A 23,014-nucleotide genomic window follows, 5' to 3' on the forward strand; every position below is an offset into this window, starting at 1 on the left:
GTTAACACTTGTGAATATTCATAAACCACTAATGATAAAATTAATCGCATATGGGTATTTTTTAGTAGATAGCGAAAGAGATATGTCATACCAAAGATTCACTGGGGGTCTCAGGGACTCCACCAGTCCACGAAGGGTTAAGGCTAAGGATCAGCAGTGGTTGGTTTTAAGGATACTTTAAGGATTCTGTTTTTTTTTTTTATAAAGTTAAGTCGAGTACTTTTAATGGATTGCCTTCGTGCTCTAAGGCTCAGAGATTGACCAAATGGATTTTGGTGTTTAGCAGTAAAAGCATCTGGGTGCTTCAGTGTTCAGATGCATGTTGTACTGATATTATTGTGGAATAACTGTTACTTAAGTCTTAGTTTTGTACATGAACTTCCCTGCCAGATATATACTTAGCTTAGGTCTCTGACGTCACGACAGAAAATTCAAAACTCGCGGGCACACGCTACAGGTTAGTTCAGGTTTTGAATATATGGTAATGGTTTTGTTGCTTATAAGAGTAGAAGAATGTTAGACTTTACCTGCTTTTGTTGAAGCTGACAGTCAAACTTTGTTGTAAGCGTTGGGTTTTTAAATAGGTCTTGCTAAGGTTGAAAGGTAATGTTTGTTGGACTGCCGTTTCTGCATTGTCTTGTAGAGGCTAGTGGGTGTCCCTCCAAGCGTTAGATTATTATCCACCATGTGTCTGGTTGGCGAGCCAAATTTTACAGCTGAGGTTGAAGGGTAGTTTTCACATGAAGCCCATTTGGCAATTGGAAGTGGGCTCAGATTGATCTTAGTAAGTGAATATTTAAGCATTTAATTCTGTTTTGAAAGCTGTTTCCAGGGGCTTTCCAATCATCTTCAGTGATTTTTCAAACTTGTTGATTGCAGGGGATTGGATGACATGGATCCGGAGGCAGATAACATAAGGAAGGGGTGAGGGATCTCTTGTTGTGTTGTGCTTGTTAAGGCTAAGGATCAGGAGTGGTTGGTTTTAAGGATACTTTAAGGATTCTGTTTTTTATAAAGTTAAGTAGAGTACAGGCAGTCCCCGGGTTACGACGGGGGTTCTGTTCTTGAGACGCGTCGTAAGCCGAAAATCGTCGTAAGCCAGAACATTGTCAAAAATCCTAAGAAAACCTTACTTTTAATGCTTTGGGTGCATTGAAAACTATGTAAACTGCATTCTTATGGCATTTTTCATCAAAAAAACCTTCAAATATTGATTATTTTCCATTTTTGGTGTCATATTTCATCTGTCAGATGAGCGTTGTAGGCGTCGTAACCCTGGAAATAATGTCTCATGAATATAACTGAAAAGCGTTGTAACCTCGGAACGTTTAAGCCGAGAATGTCGTAACCCGGGGACTGCCTGTACTTTTAATGGATTGCGTTGGTGCTCTAAGGCTCAGAGATTGACCAAATGGATTTTGGTGTGTTCTGGCAATAAAAGCATCTGGGTGCTTCAGTGTTCAGATGCGTGTTGTACTGATTATATTGTGGAATAACTGTTACTTTGTCTTAGATTTATTGAGGGGATTTCAGCCCTTTGTGGAAAGTGTTTATGCTTTATAGGTATTTGAGGCTTTAAATCTTAGACATTGTAGCTCAGTGCAAATTTTAGGGTCATGCCATCAGGTAGTTTGCTGTTTAGTGTTTGATGGCAGAGAAATCAACTGCAGGTTTATTTATGCATTAGTTCAGGTTTTGAATATATGGTAATGGTTTTGTTGCTTTTAGAGTAGAAGAAAGTTAGATTTTACCTGCTTTTGATGCTGACAGTCAAACTTTGTTGTAAGCGTTGGGTTTTTAAATAGGTCTTGCTAAGGTTGAAAGGTAATGTTTGTTGGACTGCCGTTTCTGCATTGTCTTGTAGAGGCTAGTGGGTGTCCCTCCAAGCGTTAGATTATTATCCACCATGTGTCTGGTTGGCGAGCCAAATTTTACAGCTGAGGTTGAAGGGTAGTTTTCACATGAAGCCCATTTGGCAATTGGAAGTGGGCTCAGATTGATCTTAGTAAGTGAATATTTAAGCATTTAATTCTGTTTTGAAAGCTGTTTCCAGGGGCTTTCCAATCATCTTCAGTGATTTTTCAAACTTGTTGATTGCAGGGGATTGGATGACATGGATCCGGAGGCAGATAACATAAGGAAGGGGTGAGGGATCTCTTGTTGTGTTGTGCTTGTTAAGGCTAAGGATCAGGAGTGGTTGGTTTTAAGGATACTTTAAGGATTCTGTTTTTTATAAAGTTAAGTAGAGTACAGGCAGTCCCCGGGTTACGACGAGTGTTCTGTTCTTGAGACGCGTCGTAAGCCGAAAATCGTCGTAAGCCAGAACATTGTCAAAAATCCTAAGAAAACCTTACTTTTAATGCTTTGGGTGCATTGAAAACTATGTAAACTGCATTCTTATGGCATTTTTCATCAAAAAAACCTTCAAATATTGATTATTTTCCATTTTTGGTGTCATATTTCATCTGTCAGATGAGCGTTGTAGGCGTCGTAACCCTGGAAATAATGTCTCATGAATATAACTGAAAAGCGTTGTAACCTCGGAACGTTTAAGCCGAGAATGTCGTAACCCGGGGACTGCCTGTACTTTTAATGGATTGCGTTGGTGCTCTAAGGCTCAGAGATTGACCAAATGGATTTTGGTGTGTTCTGGCAATAAAAGCATCTGGGTGCTTCAGTGTTCAGATGCGTGTTGTACTGATTATATTGTGGAATAACTGTTACTTTGTCTTAGATTTATTGAGGGGATTTCAGCCCTTTGTGGAAAGTGTTTATGCTTTATAGGTATTTGAGGCTTTAAATCTTAGACATTGTAGCTCAGTGCAAATTTTAGGGTCATGCCATCAGGTAGTTTGCTGTTTAGTGTTTGATGGCAGAGAAATCAACTGCAGGTTTATGCATTAGTTAAGGTTTTGAATATATGGTAATGGTTTTGTTGCTTTTAGAGTAGAAGAAAGTTAGATTTTACCTGCTTTTGATGCTGACAGTCAAACTTTGTTGTAAGCGTTGGGTTTTTAAATAGGTCTTGCTAAGGTTGAAAGGTAATGTTTGTTGGACTGCCGTTTCTGCATTGTCTTGTAGAGGCTAGTGGGTGTCCCTCCAAGCGTTAGATTATTATCCACCATGTGTCTGGTTGGCGAGTCAAATTTTACAGCTGAGGTTGAAGGGTAGTTTTCACATGAGGCCCATTTGGCAATTGGAAGTGGGCTCAGATTGATCTTGAGTATTTTTTATAATATTGTATTTATAGTGAGTGAATATTTAAGCATTTGATTTTTTTTAGCCAAACACACTACAGTGCTACACCACTTTGTCACAGATTTTTGTGGAATGTATTTTTCACGTTTCCACATGAACTTTAACCAATTTGCCAATTTTCTTTGGGCCATATCACTAAAATTATCACTAATTCACTTTGTTTTTTTTTTTTTTTTTTTTCATATTAAATGAGGTAGTGAACTGGTAAAAAATAGTCTGTTATAAGCGATTTAGTTTAAGAGCAACCTGGTATCTGGCAATTATGAACGTTGTTAAAGGAGTTTTGCACTTCCGCCGTGGTTTGTGGTACCTATCCCCACGAAAAAGTCGGGTAGCACTGTACTCATTATTATTGATGTTGATTAATCTAAATAATTTGCTTAAATAATCTTTTATTCCTGTACAATATTTGATAGTCAGATAAATGGTTTGTAATTTGTTTAATGAAGTATTCTCTAAATTGAAATGCTTTTTTGAGTGAAGTTCCATAACTAAAAGGAGAGGTCTTTTGAACCATGGTTTAAGACTTGACCCACTGGTAGCTAATGATGAAGATTACTGTAGTTGGTGCATGGAGTTCACAAGTTCAGTTTCATTACTTCATCAAGAAACTTAACAGTATTTAACAGTTCTCAAGTTAGTTTAGCATTTGTTCAAGATACCTTCTCTGGCCTGAGCAGCTGTAAGCTTAATTGAACTTTCCAGGTGAATTTTAGTTGGTAAATCGTTCACTTTTTCAAATTTCTCCAAATTTATTGGATCTGGTATAAAGCATTCCTGGCTCAGAGATACAAGTTTGTTCAGGTAGGGTCCTTATCCTGTTCCAAAAGGAGGTAGATAAATAAGGAGAAAAAAAGGTTTAAAATAGAGGTTATTTAAAAATCCCTTGTAATACCAGACCAGAAAAATGAATCTACTTTATCTGGTTCAAAGCTTGTGGCAAAATAGTGACAGTAGGGGTCCAAAGTTTTAACATACATTGAAATATGTAGGAAAAAGTCTAATTTCAAGAACAGAGCTACAGTTATCAAAGTAGTATGCAGTCATCCATATGAGGTTTAGATTAAGCGTTGTTACAGTGCCCCAGGGGCCAGTTTTGTTCCAGAATAAGTATTCTCTGGGAAAATCTTTATACTAATCATAGTTGTAAGTGCAGCAAGGTGACTGGTCTGTTTATAAGAATGAAGCTACTTATTACTGTTAGATTTTTCTAACAAATACAAGATTAGATTGTTGTTTACTGTACAGTTAGATTTGCTCTAACCTTTACATGGTTAGATTGTAGTTTGATCATGCACATTTTGCTAGAATTCCCTATTGGAGTCACGACCTCACAGTTTGCTGGCCCATCTAACTGATACCACTACTACCACCTTGAATGTTCTTTTTCCTGCCATCCCAAATCATCTTCAGTGTGTTTACATAATACACAAAATACTGCACTAAAGTCATCTTGATCAAATTTTAGGACCAGTAGGATAAAAGGTGAACATTGTATTTAATTGGTGTACTGAAACTTCACCTTTTGTAGATGGTAAATTTTACTGCTGTACATCTGCTTGTAAGAGACACTGCAACAAAGCATTTTTCTTTGAGATACTGTACAAAAGAGTGATGTATTTTGTGCATGCATTTTGGATCTTGAGTAGTTAGTGCAGTGGACCTTTGTTACAACCTAGAATACACTACACCAGGCAAGCTATAGGGTGTACTGGAAGGTACTCTCATAGCGCAATGGTTATTTGTTTCCACATTCTTTTAGCTGAAAAATGTAAGCAATCTAAAATTTCAATATTGGAAATTCATTTGATATAGATGAAAGGTTACCTGGCTTTACAGGGAAATGACTGTTCCAATTTATTTTTGGTCAAGATACCAATTATAACATCATTTAAACCTTGTATACAAAATGGTGCTGATCACTTACGAAGACCAATTCTTTTCCCAGCAGCATTGCATTCTGCTGTTTGTGGGTACTGTTCTCTTTTAACATTACAGTACTCGGCTCCAATATTTATCACCGATAAGGAAACAGATCCTTTGATAATAGATGACCTTGGTCTTTTAAAACTATACTGTAGAGTGAGATATCATGTTGGCTGTCCAGTTTCATTGGGGTCTTGGAAACTACCATAGAACGAGAGATATCGTGTTTGCAGTGCAGTTTCATCATTATCTTTTTTCACTAAACATATTAAGAATATCTCATATACCAATGAAGTAGTGCAAAGAGTTTTTATGATTCGTGAAGAAAGTTTTACGAGAAAATTATGCACCAAGCTTGAAATAATTTTGTGCTTCAGAGCTGATTAATGTAATGCAGTTTGAATTTTTTACAATTGGGAAAGGTGTTTGTGTGTGTGTGTGTTTTTTTTTTTTTTTTTTTTTTTTTCTTCTCTCATTAATGAAAGTGATCATAGTTTGATATACTATTGAATTTTTGCAGATCTGGTTAGTTCGTTCTTTGTTTCTCAGTGTACAGCAATGTATGTTTAATTTTGAATGTTGACTAGCCAGGTATTTCTGTTACAGTAATTGTTTTGCTTCAGTCAAAGAGTATAAGCAGTTTTTTATCAAAACTTTTGAGTGTAAAGGAACTCATTTTAATCTAAGGCAAACGAAAGGAGGAGTTACAGTACTAGCTAATGTATTTTAGATTTTTCTTTCTCTCCCCCTAATGTATTTAGTATTGTCTTGCTCTTTTAGTGTTTAGTATATGTCTCAAAATAGTGTTTAGTATTTCTCAATTACTAAACACTTAACAAATTTGATTCTAAAATAGTGTTTAGTATTTCTCAATTACTAAACACTTAACAAATTTGATTCTATGCATACCTGTAGGTCATATTGGTGATTTATTTTGAAATGGTACGCTTAACAAGTAAGTTAAAAGTATATACTACAGTGGTCTCCCGTATTTGCGAGGGATGTGTAAAAAACACACACACACACCGCGAATAGTTGGATTTCCTATAAAATCTGAAAATGGCATATTTTGTTTGTTAAAACTCCAGAAAAATCCATTCAAAATTTTTATACCCGTTTTTTTCAATAACTAACACAGTGCATTTTATGATGAAATTGATAAAAAAACAAAAACGGGGATTTGTGTTTTTCTCATAGAAAAATACCGTGAATAATGGTTAGATATGGACGAGAGAGAAATCCGCAAATAGGGGGCCCACTGTATATTATATAAATAAGTTAAAAGTATATATAGGATATATATACTTTGTTCTTTATATTCTCTATGGCAGTTCAATATATTTTACAATTAGTATCAGGTAAGTTATCTTAATAGTGAATGCTTACAAACTAGTAGTAATGTTTGACTCTCATCTTGCTCGTGACTTTTCATCATGTAAAATGTCTCCCGTTTTCCTTTTTAGTGAGATTCCCCTGAAGATTCTTGCTCACAACAATCTCATTGGCCGCATCATCGGCAAAGGAGGGAACACCATCAAGAAAATCATGGACGACACCAGTACGAAGATCACCATTTCTAGTATAAATGATATCAACAGTTTCAATCTGGAAAGAATTATTACCATAAAGGTAGTTATTTTGACATCCTGTCTTAGCTGTTATTTTGTTACCACTGTTTACAATAAAATGTAAATGATTGTTCTCATATCTTGGGTGTTTTGTATGTTTAAAATTAGAGGTGTATATTCTATGGCAGCTATTTGTATGTAGCAAGTCTTTGTCAATAGTAGGTCAGCCTTCTGTCAAATGACTCCATGAGTGACAATTTAACGGAAGTCCCAGTATGTATTTTCACATAAAACACTTGAAATGAAGGCAGTGGTGCACATCTGTTTATGGTATTACAGTACCTGTAATACAGCTTTTTCAAACTTTCAAGAAGTTGCATCAGTAATACCACCAGGGAAAGTGTTCTTGATTTTTTCATTACAGGGAATGAAATTTACTTACTTTGAAGAATTTTGCGGTTAGTATGTAGCCCCTTTTTGGGTTGGTCAATGTTCTTGGGTTTTGTGAAATTTTTGCTATTTTAGATCAGTCATACTTCATTGTGTTTGTTGGCCAAGTGTTGTGTCTTGCATTGAAGAGAACTCAAGTGTGTATGAAGAGGACTTTTTCTTTTAGTACTTAATTGTGCTCTTATGGCGTAAATAAAACTAATGTAACCAATTTGCATACTAGTGAAAGAAATGACATAGAGTATGATAGCCTTCATCCGTCCGCCCTAAGCCATAGTCTTTAGTCACATTCTTTGATGTTATTCATAATTCTAGTTCTGAATATTCATTTTTAGTCATAATGTTTGTTGACTTGCAAGTTTAAAATGTGTATTATTGTGATGTATAAGCTGTGATTGTTCCCATGCACCTTTTAAATCTTGTAGGACACCATTATCCCTGCTTTCTATATAAAAAGCAAGCTAAGATTTAGCCTACTACTAAGTCCTAAGTTCAGGTCTACTAGCATTCATGATTTCTTAAGATGTCTTTGACCATCTTTGTACGTCATAGTAACTTGATGATATTCTTCAATGACTGTGAAGAGTAGATGGTGCTTCAAAGATGAGTAGAAATAAATACAACTTTCCTTTCATTGCCATGCCGCCTATTTATTTTATTTTGGGGCTCAAATGCCTATACAAACAGGTGAGCTTAATTTTATAATCATCGGGATATACTGTTTAATATATACAAAATAGAGGTACAATGATATCTGTATAATTTATATGGTAATATAAGAAATATAATTTTCCGGAGAAAAAGGGTGATTTTAGTCATGCCCCAATACTATGGGTAAACTAGGACAATGCCAAGTTGCTATTTTATAATTTGATTTCCTTATGCATAACTTTTTGTAACTAGATTACATACTTTTTAAAAGGCACTCTTGGTACATGCAAAGTAACAACTGCGATAAAAGAACTGTGAATAATTGCACTCTCTCCCACAGGGCAACATTGATGATATAGCAGTAGCAGAAAACATGATCAGTTCACGCCTTAGGACAAGCTATGAAAATGACTTGCAAGCGTTTGCTCCTCAGAGCGCCATGTTCCCAGGTTTACATCCAATGGCCATGATGTCAACTGTGGGCTTTGGACTTCCCCGCAGCAGCGGTAGTGCGAGTGGTGGCATGGGCATGTACGGCTCTTCTCCGACCACATACCCTCCCCTGTATCCATCTCCTGTCCAGGGCCATGGTTCTCATGGGTCAGAAGTGTGTGAGGTAAGCGCAGGAGAAAGCTCTCGCCGCATTTTTGTGTCGCTGATATGGGCGACTTGCACAGATTATGAATTTGTTTGACGGTCTCATTTCCAACTTGGCCTCTGCGCAGCAATATTGGGACATAGAAATTGCTTGGTGTTCTTATTAAAATTGAATTTTTGAACATTGCTAATGTTTGTTTTATAGTCAATATACAAAACTGTTACCTACTTCTATAAGAAATTTGACCGGTGTTTGGCTGAACTTGGCAACGCAAGTAGTTAAGATATTTTGTAACACTTGGCTGTTCTTAAATACTACTTTGTATTGATCTGCAGTAGGTAATGGATTAATATGTTTATAAGGTAAGAATTATTTCAAGGCATTTCAACACTTCAGGAGCAAATAAGATTGTAATATATTAGGGTAGATTTTTTTTGTAAGTTAGATTAATCTTTGTAAGTTCTCACTGGAAAGATAACATAGTTTGTAGGTATACAGTGTACTGTATTCTTATAGAGATTTGTGAAGGGAATTAGATTCATCAAAGCTTACGTTGAGGTGTATGTCACTTTCACTTCATATTCTTTAATAGTGAATGAAATTGTTAGTAAAGAACATTCTCAACTCGGTGGTCAGGTTAGACCTCGATAAGTGTGATGATCCTCTTCCAGAATAAAATGCCCCCTAAAACCTAACTCTTAATATGAATTATTTATTTACAGGAAACTGCATACCTCTACATCCCCAATTCAGCAGTAGGAGCAATCATTGGTACGAAAGGTTCTCATATTCGTAACATAATTCGGTTTAGTGGGGCATCGGTGAAAATTGCAGCACTCGAGGAAGAAGGACGACCCACCGAACAGACAGAGCGGAAAGTTACTATTGTTGGCACCCCTGAAGCCCAGTGGAAGGTAGATGCGGTTATTTTCTAGTTTCTCATTTTTTATGTGATAGGGCAACAAAGTTGTTATGAGTTGATGGTATTAAAGAATTGTCTGTGCTGATATTAATAGTATGTATATAGTATGTACCACAGGAAGATATATGTACATGCAGTACAGTATTCAAATGGCCAGTTTCCCATTTCACTAAAATTGCTTGTTAAGAACTGGAACTAATTCCCTGCTTTCCATTCTAGGCGCAGTTCCTTATCTTTGAGAAGATAAGAGAGGAAGGGTATGGCGTTGGAGTAGAGGATGTTCGGTTAACAGTTGAAATCATAGTTCCATCATCGCAGGTTAGTCAAACGAAACTCGTAGTTGAGTAAGACCAGAAGACCTCTTTCCAACTTTCACTAATTCTATCCTAAACTGTCGTGAACCGAAAATCTCGAAACGTCTCGGTTGCTCTGCCGTATTAGAATTGGCCAAGCAGTCGCTACTGTGTGTTATGATGGGTTCATGCTAGATTGTCCAACTATTATGACAAGCTCTCATGATTTATGTACTGTCCCTGTCATTAGCTGCTTTGCTCCCTGGGAGCGTTAGTGCTGTCAGTGCACCTTGTGCAATGCACTGCAGGCATTACTTGAGGTTCTTTGTAGTGTCCTTTCAGCCCCTAGCTGCAACCCCTCATATTCTCTTCCACCTGACTTTCCACACCATCCCAACAATCATTTCATTGTGTAGTTGCAAGGTTTTCCTCTTGTTACATCTTTCAGACATTTTTACTGCCAATTTCATCGCAATGCTGAATAACTTCATAGGTCTATGTGAATTTTATGCTGTGGTTGTGGCAAAATCAAAGCTAAGTGAAAAAAAGCAAGCACACTTCCCACAGTTACGTTAATCGTACAAGCTGACAAAATTTCCCACACTTGCACTTTCCCCTTTACGTTACTTTTAACCTGCAGGACAATTGGTTCAACGAAATACAGAACACACAAAACACAAACACGGGCTAGGCGGTGCTGTCCGCTAGACATAGGCTATAAGCTAGCCGAGACACAACCACCGCTGATAACCAATCACAAACCAACCAGCGGAGACCCACAACCCCACAACCACTCAACAACCCGACAAATCACTGCAGACGAACACCAACAGCCCGAAAGAACACAACAACCTGCCAACACCAACACTGTCCCAACCACCACTCACAGACACCGAAACGCACTACCAACCTCTTCAACCTCACCACAACCAGACAGACATGCGCAACAACTGTACAACCCCAAAATCTATCAATTAACACAGCAACGGACAAGACTGCTGCCAAAACCAACTTTTTGCCTTCCAACACCAATCACAGACCACCGAAACGCTACTACCAACCTCTTCAACCTCACCACAACCAGACAGACACGCGCAACAACTGTACAACCCCAAAATCTATCAATTAACACATCAACGGACAAGACTGCTGCCAAAACCAACTTTATGCCTTCCACGAACGCCTTATTGCTCTCGACTCCCGTAACAGACTCTGCCACTGACATACTACACAACAGAGCACCACAACAGACACGCTTACGGGAGAAGCCACCGAACCACCATTTACAACTCCACTCCCATATTCTATCACTAATCCTCTCTCTCTCTCTCTCTCTCTCTCTCTCTCTCTCTCTCTCTCTCTCTCTCTCAACCCTTGGAGACGTTGTCAAATATAAACTATCATCATTACTCCTCCACATGGCGACATGTCATATCAATGCTTGGCGCATTGCCAACACTTTGAGTGCCTGGGTGCCAGTTTTTTTTAATAATGTAGAGTTGCCTAATAGGTGAACATGCATAATTGAGAGGATGACTGTCTCTTTAATTGTGGTTTGGTTGGAGTTGAAGTCTTAATTTTGCAAGTACTATTATTATAGGGATATACCCTCTCTGGATATAGAGTAGTTGAACTTCTTGGTACTACTGGTATTAGGTGGTCAGTTATACTTTCTTGAATGGTATCTTCCGGGACATATCCTCCCAGGACTATTTGTTTCAACATCTTGCTTATATTGTCCTCACTTCCTGGATCAGTAGACACCTACCCTCTTTACAAGCACCATGTCTGCAACAATTTGAAAATAGGATTCTTTACCAATTTTAGTCCCTAAGTGCTCTTAATTGGTCTCGAACATTCTTAGGCTTTTGTTTCCTGGTCATTTAGGCCGTGAGCACCTTTCTAGGACCCGGGCATCCCTTTGGTGATCTGCTTTTAATCCTAACTAACTTGCTACCTCATATCCAGATAATACCTTAGGTTCCAGGTGGCACATCGAGGGCTATAGCTCTTTCTCTGTTAGGCAAAAGACTGATGTGCCTGGGACATACCACAGGTGTGGACTGTATGAAAATGATGGATTTGTATTGAAGGAATAATTTTCTTGTTAAAAAAAATTATTTTTCATGTAGAGTTAAAGTACTTTGTTGGTTTCATTTTTTGTAGCCTTTGAAATCATTGTAAATTTTATGCGAGTAAACCAGCCCGAGAAGAGTCTACTTGAGACTCAGAGGTCTGGAAAAACTAACCCCTATTAATAATAATAATTTATGTGGGTAAAGTGCTTAAAAGCTTATTTGTTTCTTTGCTGTAAGAGAATATTGGATTTGTACTGAAAATAATTTTCCCATTTTATTAAAAAAGAATTTTATTGGTTTTCTAAAGTTCTACTTAGTTGGTTTCATATTTTTTTTCCTTTGAAATCATTGTAAATTTCATGCGAGTCAAGTGCTTAAAAGGTTATTTGTTTTTTCTGTGTCTGGTAGATTTTGAGTTAATGAAATTTGGTTATTTGTGTTGTTCAGTTTGTATTTGGCACATTGTGAGGTATATAATGTCGTCACTATGTGATCATGTATTTCCCTTCAATTGAAATAAAGTTTTATTGAACATAATTTTTTTCAAGGATGCTGTGAAGGATTTTAATGATTAAATAGTATCTTAATGTGGTCATGAAAGTTATAATTTCCACGTCGAAAGTATTGACTTCAATTTGCGTGTGAACTTGCATTTCATTTTAATTAAAGTACAGAATTTTTCTGTGGTTGGACAGTTGAAAGTGATGTCCACAGTACTCTCCTCATTTGTTCATGCCCCTATCAGTGCATCCTATTTGGGAGGGTTCTGCACATGAATTTGCTAATGGTATATTTTTTTCAGGTCGGCCGAATAATCGGTAAAGGTGGTCAGAATGTTCGTGATCTCCAACGTCAGACAGGTTCAGTAATTAAGCTTCCTCAACAAGGCTCCACTACTTCTGAAGATACTACCGTCCACATTGTAGGCCCTTTCTTCTCTGTACAGGTAAAAAAGTCATTTGTCTGTTGTGGTTGATGATGCCCGTAAGTTAAGCCGTCATAGAAGTTGTATAATGTCTGCATAAGTTTCTGTGGAATAGAATAATAGTTATAATAAAACACACTTCTAAACACTCGGAAAGGGGTCACTTAAAGGTGGTTTGTTAGGGGAAGTGAAAAGTTCTCCATTAGTTAGTCAGAATGAGGGACATTTTGTAGTAACCAATATGATCCGATCTGGCTACATAGAATGAAATTCTAGTAATAAAACATCTTTGCTGCTGCTGTTTTGTGATTCTGCACCACTTACTTTAGAGGAAATCTCTTATTTTTGAATATTTAACATTGTGGTAGCTTTATGAATGTCATGAATGTGTTAACTTTTGCAATCATGTTTCATAACTTAGTTCTAGCTTTAATTGTAAAGGTTTCTAGTTTGTAACTTTTATTTAGGACAGCAATTTAGTTAAGTATTGCGTACTAACTCATTGAACCTAACGTTTTCCTCCTTGAACAGTCGGCTCAGCGCCGCATCAGAGCTATCATCCAGATGTCAACAGCTCCTAGCAGTGGGCGCGGTAGCCGGGGACCTTCTACGTCACGGATGCAGTGAGGTCTTAGTTAAAAAGATGATCGACTCGAGAAAAGTTCCGCTAGCATGCTAGGACCCGTACGCCCCAAGCGAAATACCAAAGAGAAGATTTTGGAGCAAAGGACTAACTGCGTGTGTTGGCGGCTGACCCTCACTTGACCTCGCTTGCTTGCTTGTTTTGCCTCTGGGGCCCAGGCTGGCTGACCTGAGCCTGACCAACGCATCACGGATCTCAGGGGGATAAGTCTTGAGTAGAGTATTGCATTGTAGTTAAATTGATTTGCGTTGATGTATTTTGTAGGATCTCTTATTTTTGTCATAGAGGAAAATCAATTGGTTTATGGCAAAATGTGAATTGCTTATAGTAAATGCCTTTCCTGTAATTAGAAAAAAGGTGATCATGTGATGTGACCTTTTGCCATTTTACGTGTGATGTGTATACTGTACTTGGATTGACCGTCACCCGTCCTGGGTCCCAGAAAGAGTTGTGACTGAGAGTATTGTTGTAGTAACAAGCCGCTTGTGCACGCATGTGTGCGCATTTAGGCTTATGATGTGTGCATCTGTAGGTGCACACCTGAGGCTCCTGTGTTGAGTTCTGACCCCCTGTGTACACATGCCGACCCCACCAGTCAATTTTGCGGTCGGTTGAGACGAGTCATAGTACACCAGGCAACGATAAAGCCTATTGGCTCGTGTTGAAGTGGTGTCTGCTCGTCTAGTTAGTGTGGGCGCTGTTGATATCAGGGCTCCGCTGTTTAGTTAACTAGTACAAAAGTTTGTGGAATATGATGGACCATTGTTATAATATGGTCTTTTTTGTACGCAAAGTTATAACAAAGTTTATTTTTGTACCTTGTTGGAGCAATTTTTGTTAAATTTTTTTTAATGAAGGAAGATATTATAATCATAGCATGGAAAATGCTATATCAAAAAAATGAAAGCCTTGTCAGCTCTTTCCACGTACCAACTCTCTCTAGGTCAATACTAGACCCTATAGGCTGACTCATCACCAGAGACTTGGCGCACGCTCGAGTCACAACATTTCCGCTACTCCATAACGGTGGACACCCACAGTTGAACAAGAAGTAAAATAAAATAAATTGATTTACAGGGGATCAAGTTTCTGAACTCACAAAACAAAAACAAAGTATGCAAAACAGGAAATAACGTATACTCTATATAGAATGCCCACTGATTTTGTAGTACCATGAACATTGAATACCACTCAGGTGACAAGAAGCTGATTTACTGCAGTACACAAGCCTGCTGCTGCTGCTGCTGCTGCATGCTGTGTCTGTGAACGTGGGGTGGAGGGCCACTGGCACACTCCTCCCTTCCCCCCCACATGTGCTACCTCACTCCTACGCCAACTATGTCAGTTCCCAGACCACCCCAGAGACTTTTTCATGCATATTTCTTCTTCAAAATAAATGTTTGTGTTATTATAGATAAGCCTTGTCTGTTACTACTTTTCATTTCTGTGAAGGAAGCACCAGGAAAATCTGTTTTACTTTGTAATAAGGGGAATGGTTGCAATCTCTTGCTGTTAACAATGTAGTATACTACACAATCAGTTTCTGAATTGAATTGGCTAATGATTACTAAAAGGAAACAAAATGATTTGAAATTAACTTCTAACTGTACTAATTACTACTGTTATTCTTTCACGGCTGATTGTGTCTTATGCCATCCGGTGTGACAGTCTCAAGTAGAGAATTTTGCATGAATGTTATAGGCTATTGCTGTATTTTGTTTTTCACTGACTCCCTGGGTTGGTCTGGGCCTGAAAATGCTGCCGTTTGCTCCCGTCGACAAAGAATGTGAAGCATTGGGCATGATACAGTTAACCAACCATGTGATATGAGCTAGTTTACCCACTACTTCGTGGCTGCTTAAGCTAACACGACAAGTCGTTGGAGCTCTATCAATGCATCTCAGTGACCAATTAGTATAGAGTTGCACCTATGGGTGCGTATGTGAGAGCCCTTAAGCAGCCAGAAGAAACAATGAATTGTGGGTCATGTATAGCAGTTAGCCATACCATACCCAGAGCGCCATTCCTATAACTCGGGATGCTGTTAGACTTCAACTCTCCAACATCATTGTCAACTAGTTTAGGTTCCTGTTTGAAGTGGCTAGAAGTTTTATTGGCTGTGTTAAATGTAAACTTTGTTATGCTCTTAATTGGCTTTTTTCAGCCAAGCTGGTTTTCAGTAATGTTTCAGAGTTGAAAGTCAAGCCTGTGCAGAGATCCATTGGCCGTAGGTGCGTTCCATGTAGACGCTCTATTTGAATATGAAGTTCTGTTTGCCTGTATTCCCACTGGACTGAAAAGAGACAATTGGTCATTTTTGAAGACGTTTGAATAGTTCATCCATAAGGAATAATATGCTGTATAACTCACAAAACCATACTGTACTAAAATACTGTATTGCTTTGAGTTCCAAATCGCCAGTGGTACCATATTAGTCGTCTGATTAAACAGCACTTGGTTTTTTGCGCTAGTGTATGTGACAGTTTCCTCACAGATTACCTTTCAGATGACAGGTTTCGGGGCCCTCTGTCTGGATGCTTGAAGAAGGGATAATAGTCAGAAGAGAAACAAAAGTCAAATGTTCAAAAGTTCAATTTTTGGGATCTGTCAAATTAACCTCCCACTTTTACTTCAACCTTGTGGCTCATTCAAATTAATATGAACGGTTTAACCAGATTTTTAGCGATTTCAGAATCATATTCTTCTAGTATTCAGCCAAAGGGCCTTTTTCATAGTATCAAGTTTGTTTAGCTGTTATGTTAGATTATGTATGAGGAATTCTTACCCATCATGGTTCACTTTTGACATAATTTGTGAAGCACTTGAAGACTTGCGGGTGGAAAGAAAGTTTTGTTTTTTTTTTTCATTTTTTTTTTCTTTTCAAAATGGAATTTTTTGAATCATCATCATTTAACAGGTAATTGTTTGTTTGCATTGCATTGCATTTCTATACATAAGCAAAAGGATAAATAACATTTTTCGCTGCTTTGGTTTTCTTCCCACTCGCCAGTGCAGGGGAGGCGGCGTTGTGGACGCAGCTCTGTGCTCGTGGCTGCTGTGTCCACCTCTCCTCCCGCTGTTAGCGGAGAGCGCAAGTGATGTGGTAGTGGGTATGGTTGGGGCTCCTGTAATATACGAGAAATATGATGGCCCTGGCCAAGTCACCACCTCACCACTTATGCCCATGCTAAGTTGATGAGGGTGTCTTTGTTCCAAGGTGTTTTGCATTTGGCCTGAGTAAGTGTTAACATGACTCGGATGGAACCATTAACTCCCACTTGGCTAGAGGCAGTTAATATTGTTATGAATGATTATATATATTTATATATATATGAAGCCTTTATTATTATTAGTTTTATTGAACTGCACTTTAAACGTGTTCCAAGTTACGACATATTTTTAGACTTCTCGTCGTCAAGTGGGAGCTTCTGGTTAAAACTTAAAAGTAAAGGTTATCTATTGGAAATGCATTCCAGCTATTCCTGTTCATTGGGCAGTTGTTGTGAAGGAAGTCAACGTTCAGCTATTTTTTGACTGGGTAGATTGAGATGATCCAGGCCAATGCAACCCTGTGCGCCTGTTCAAGGCATATACATAACCCCTTCTCAAGGTGCCTCTGTAACTTGCCCAACCTCATGACTGATAGGTCCCAACATGGTCCATTGGTTTGGCTTGACACAAGAAAATCTAGTACACATTTTTTGGCTTGTTGTTGAACGATGCTCTACACTACAGAATACTATTACTACTATGTTGGTGCAACCCTCTGGCGCAGTAGCGCTCCATGAAGTGTACAAAATACAGTAATTTCCCTGCTGCCTCTGCACCTCCCACCGTGTGCCTCGCGCTGCTGCTGTTGAAGATAGGGGATGCACGACACTAACAAAGGTCTCTCTCTCTCTCTCTCTCTCTCTCTCTCTCTCTCTCTCTCTCTCTCTCTCTCTCTCTCTCTCTCTCTCTCTCTTTCTTTCTTTCTTTCTTCTTCCTCTTCCACATCAGTCACAACAACCATAGCCAATCAACTTTTGCCTGAACCTGAGCTTGGCCTATTTTGCCAACTTTTAATCAACCACCACCAATCCACCACCGCCACAACCTCTACTACCAAAATATACTTGGGTACCAGCCACTTCTGCTTCTCCTCTACTGGTTCAAGTAATAAACAATTTCAGGTTATTATGAATGTTTTCTTATCCTTTTTGTTTGGAGTGTCATTTACTGAAATGTAAAGAGGTTTGCAAGTACTAGAGAATAGTAGGTACAGAGACAGGATGATGTCCGCATACATAAATAATAAATACGATTACGTCATGGGAATTATCCTTTGCTGTGTTGATTGATTGATTTTGAATACTTGATTTAATTTGAATACTGTGTTTCTCGGCTTTTAAGTGTTCTTTGCAACTACTTCTTTTAAGGAAAGAGTTCATTTTTAGCCATTTAGTTTAAAAAAAAGAAAAAAAACCTTATTGCAAGTTGGCTACTTTTTTAAATTTTGTTAAAAAGAAGAAAAATCTTGGCTGAGCTAAGTATGCCCACTTGCGTATTGATATGGCAGGTAAATAAGTCAAATTTACTTTATGGTATTTTTTATTCAGAGATCCCCTTCTCAAGTGTTACTTTATAACTTCCATAGCCTTAAAGCCCCGTAGCAGTGGTAGTGCCATCAGTGGACCTCCTGCAGTGCACTGTAGGCATTACTAAAGGTTCTTTGCAGTGTGTTTGGCCCCTAGCTGCAACTATTTTCATTCCTTTTACTGTACCTCCATTCATATTCTCTCTTCCATCTTACTGCCAAGCCTCTCCTAACAATTGTTTCATAGTGCAACTGCTTTGAAGTTTTCCTCCTGTCACACCTTGCAAACCTTTTACTGTCAATTTCAGCGCTGAAAGACCTCTTAGGTCTTAGTGCTTGGCCTTTGGCCTAAATTCTATATTCAATTCAAAACAGAATTCAAAAATCTTGGTTATGTAAATAGCAACATTTCGGGTATAGCGTATAAAAAGAGTATATTTTTCATTGTAAAAGATTAGCTATTTATATGTATGCATAGATTACGGCTTGCTTAATAGGGCATACATATTTTAATAAAAGTTTTATTGAGCTTACTTATGAGATCGCTACTGTATATTTGCGCTCTGGTTTTACAATGTAGTGGTTTTATTTTGCCTGTGGTTTTACATAGTATTTTTATCTTGCCTGTAAACAAGAAACTATTCTTTAAATGCTGATAAATTTTATAACCACAAACAAAAATATCCATATTCAAGGTAATTTATGATAAATTTAATCTGTATTTATAGAGTATACGTATATTTCAAACGGAATTAAACTGTAACTATATAGACTCCAAAGGCTCATTTTACAATAGAGCAAAAAAATGAAATTATAAATTTCCTTAATTTATGATAAATTATAAAAAGGCCAGTGTAATTTATGATAAATGACGCGTTCATGGGCCTAGATTATATATTAAAAGATTATATATATATATATATATATATATATATAATGTATATACGTATTATATATTATTTTATATAAAAATCTCATCGCGCCCCTCGACCTATTGCTAAGTTAGTTTGGTCTCAACTACGAAAACTACATTAGAACCACGAACGAATATCTCGTCTTTTCAACGTATTTTATGATTATAATTAACAATTTCCAGGGCAATTTATGGTAAATAACACGTTTATGCGCCTAGAATGTATGCATTTTTAACATTGTGTTCGCGCTTCTTGACGCTTTCCTAAATTCGTTTTAGTCTCGACTGCGAAGACTTATTTTACAGTAGAACCACGAACGAATGTATTGTCCGTTTTAATGTCATTAATGATGAATGAACAATTTTCCAGTGTAATTTACGATAAAGTAACACGTCTGTGCGCCTAGAATATATAGTATTAATACATGTTTCATACGTAATCAAACTATCGCGCTTGATGCATCATGCCCCATTACCGAGTTTAAAAATGGAGAACTTGCAAGTTCAGAAATCGCACATTTTTACAAAAACTGTCAAGCCTGTTTGATTGAGGCAGTTTCTCAGATAAAAAAAAAAAAAAAAAAAAAAAAAAAATTGCTTTAGATGATGCCATGTATAATGTACTAATAACTCTTGTTAATCCTCGCTGTGCTCTAAGCTTAAATCCTATGTGCCAAAAATTTTATAATCTAATCTAATCTAAGCTTAAATCCCCCCCGTGGCTAATTTAGTAAAAAAAATGAAACGTTGCGGGTATTGATGCATGGCGTGTATTACTTGAGGTGTGTCCACACGGTCGAACAATGTCCGACGGGCAAACATTGTTACCAATTAACAATTGTCTGCTGGTCTTTGCCTTGTGAGCAGAGTAAAAACAGTGTTATACAATCTCATCTGGTCCACTGTTTGTTGCCAGATCACACTTCCACCGTTTCAACGCTTATGACGTCATCCTGCTTCGCCTATGATATGGTAACAATGTTTGTCCGTCGGACATTGTTCGACCGTGTGGACGCACCTTTAGAGTCAAGTTCAGTCTGCTCATAATAAGACAATAGATGACCATGAGAGCAGCGAATAAAGTAAAAAACAATGCAACATTTTCAGAGGATGTCAACATTTATAAGCCATTTGGCTTAGTGTTGACGTCATGGTTCTCCTGTTTTCTTAATTATGCAATATGCTGCTTGTCCCTCCCCTTATGAGTGTTGCAGAGTTGAGTTTTTTTATTATTTTTTCCTTCTGACATGTAATTTCCTTTAATAGTATAAACTTGTTACATACACTATAATTTTGTTCCATGGGAGTCATGAAGAGAATTTCCAACTTTTAGGGTAATAAACATAGATTTAGGGTAATTTCGGAGCAGGCCTCGGGTAAAACAACCTCGCCATGGTTTGTTTACTTTCATGGCCGCCTGCTTCGAAGTGCTAGTGGTAGGAGGTCCCCGTCACTTTTCTCCATTATTATTCGTCCAACGAGAATTTCACTTCGTTTCAGCGTTCCATTTGGAAATTAGGATGACTTGTGGTTTGATATTAACGGTAATGGAGGGTAGGGTAATTATCCGCGGCGGCCTAGACTATGGCAGTTGCGGTTTTTCGATGCAGTTTTACCTACTGAACAAGAATTTAAAGTAATATTTATTAGGACGACTGTAATTAACGCCCCCGGGGCCAGTACTAAACACGGCGAAATACATTGGACTCCCCAATCCATAGTGGATGTATCCGCGGTTACGTTCCTTTCCGTCCGTGCGGACTGCTGCTGTAGAAATACCTAAGGAAAGCAGTGTTGCCAACCCTACAGGCAGTCATGTCCCTACAACTGTAGCAAAAAGTCCCTCGTGGGACTGAATGTGCAATGTCTCTACAGTGGTATTAAATCTTTGAGCAATTGTGATATGATCATAAATTTCTTTTTTTATCAGTAAGTCCAATGGCCCGCAAACTATATATTAGGTTATATACTGCAATAAAAGAAAAACGTGTATTGCGCAAAATTTATTTTCTTAATAAACAAAAATACATATACATAAAATCATACTGAAAAAAAATAGCATGATGTAAGGTAGGCTTACAATAACCTATACTAAATGAAAATAATTTCACTTTTTTTTATTATTTCAAATTCAAGTTAATAAATCAAAATATTGTTTGTTGCTTTACATGTATGCAATGGTTAACTACTCTCAGACTTGTTTGGAATCATACATTTGCACATTATGAAAACTGAGGTAATCTTCATTCATGCCCTTGGCTAGATTTAAACAATTTTCACCTTTTGATTTCATGTTTGAATTGATAAATAATATGGAGTCTAACAGTTCAGGTCCCATCTTATTTCTCTTTTTTGTTTTAGCATCACCCATCATCGAAAATATTCGTTCTGTTTCAGCAGCATTCGAGTGAGGCAATGTTAAAACAAGTTTAGCCAGAAATGTCAAATTCTTGAAAATAAATTCATCTGATTAATACTTTAATTGAGAGAGATACACCCAAAATTCTTCGTTGTTTTTTATTTTTTAGCATTTCACACTCATCTGAATTGAAATATACAGGCAAATCATTCCACTCTTTTTTTTTTAATTTAATTGATAGGAGCCTACAAGATGCTCGTACTTTTTGGCTAAAGTCTCCAAATTTGGCGATGTTTTCCCGACCTCGATATCAAATGCTACCTTGGAGATTACAAATTTCATTTCTGAGTACAGAGGATCAAAGAGAGGTAACCGTTTCACAAGTTCCGTGAATGCTGTTTGATAAAAGGAAAGGCACCTTTGTGTGAAATGCTTGTTATCTTCCAAATTCTTAGTAGTAGCTAGCAGTGCCTCCCATTCGTATCCTATATCTATTTGACTATATCTATTTGCACAAATCGGATAGATATTGGGGTTTAATAAAGTTATTACAAATAAAGTCTTGTCATTCTTATGCTCTCATCTTGTAGGATACCAATCAAATTGTTTTTTACTTTGAAAAAGAGCATTTAGTTTATTAAAATATCCAAGCACACATTTCAAAAATGTCAGGTGAGCTTTTGTATATGGATTGTTAAATTCTTTCATTATAAGTTCTGCTGAAATAACCTTATCTTCTATCTGGGCCTGAAAGAATAAGAGCTTTAAAACTTCCCACTGATTCAGCATTCGTTCAATGCATTGCAAGCCATCTTTGTATCAGCAAGTCTAAGCATTTTGAGTCTTTCGGCAGCAAGGTATTCCTGCAATTCTGCTAGCTCTGCCTTCATTTTTTAAGCTGTGACTAAAATATGTAGCAATATTTCGAACGAAACCTTCAATATTTCTCGGCAGATTACTTGTTGCTTTGCTAGCCGCTATATGGAGCGAATGACATATGCATTTCAAAGTAAAGAAGCTTTCATATGCATCTCTCTGCAATTTGGTCATAAGGGAGTTGTTTTTCTCCTACTAATACACTTGCATTGTCTGCTGCCATGGCGATTATGTTGGTCAAAGGAATACCTTTCTCTTCAAAACAGGACTTTACTACTCTCGGCAACACTATTTATGGCATCGTGTGAAATTGCTTCTAACAGCTGTGTGACAACTCGACCTTTACCCTCATCATCATCAAAATATCTAACTAGCACTGCAATAATCTTTACTTTAGATATATCTGTACCTTCATCTACTAAAATGGAGAAATTTTTCTCTTTTAGTCTCAATCAATTTTTTCTTGTCAGCTTTTGCAATAACATTTTTAATAATGTAAGAGCATTTTGTTCTGTGCAAAGAAACGCCTTGGATGACGTCACAGTTAATTATACCAATTTTTAAAGCATCAATTAAGTTATCAATAGTGTTCATAGATATGTTGTGTTCAGCAAATAACCCACTTAGTATTATTTCTAGCGTCTTGATATCATCTTGTGTACTTCTGGTTGACGTTCAATTACTTTAACTGATCTCTTGTGCGATTCCCTGTTACTGTGTTTTACCAACTCACTGTGTCCTGCTACAAGTTTACTATTGCACGCTTTGCAGAGGGCATGAAAAGGGTCATCCTTGACTTCAGTTAACCATCCACGAAATTATCTTCCTGAAACCAGAGCTATATAGAATCATGGATAATATAACGTAAACTCGATATTGGCTTTTTATACAAGGAAAATGAGCTATTTCTCATTTATATGTCAGCGGCACGAACAATTCTATATTCCTACAATATACAGAGAAAAAGAGTAAATGAAA

At 37.4% G+C, this 23,014-nt stretch overlaps 1 protein-coding gene across 11 annotated transcripts in view; it reads left to right on the forward strand.

Moving 5' to 3' along the window:
* Positions 1–17,489, forward strand: part of LOC135205130 (insulin-like growth factor 2 mRNA-binding protein 1) — a 355,998-nt gene extending 338,509 nt beyond the window's left edge. For 7 of the 11 annotated variants that reach the window (XM_064235490.1, XM_064235481.1, XM_064235483.1 and 4 more), the window contains 7 exons: positions 2,101–2,145; positions 6,648–6,813; positions 8,194–8,469; positions 9,174–9,365; positions 9,593–9,691; positions 12,547–12,690; positions 13,201–17,489. In XM_064235490.1, the coding sequence (XP_064091560.1) occupies positions 2,101–2,145; positions 6,648–6,813; positions 8,194–8,469; positions 9,174–9,365; positions 9,593–9,691; positions 12,547–12,690; positions 13,201–13,296 (1,018 nt within the window). In that variant the 3' untranslated portion in view covers positions 13,297–17,489. The remainder of the gene's footprint in view (positions 1–2,100; positions 2,146–6,647; positions 6,814–8,193; positions 8,470–9,173; positions 9,366–9,592; positions 9,692–12,546; positions 12,691–13,200) is intronic. The other 4 variants (XM_064235484.1, XM_064235486.1, XM_064235487.1 and 1 more) reach the window with 1 other exon arrangement.
* Positions 17,490–23,014: the final 5,525 nt, after the last annotated feature.

Source organism: Macrobrachium nipponense, chromosome 48 (genome assembly GCF_015104395.2).
Source record: "Macrobrachium nipponense isolate FS-2020 chromosome 48, ASM1510439v2, whole genome shotgun sequence".
NCBI lineage: Eukaryota > Metazoa > Arthropoda > Malacostraca > Decapoda > Palaemonidae > Macrobrachium > Macrobrachium nipponense.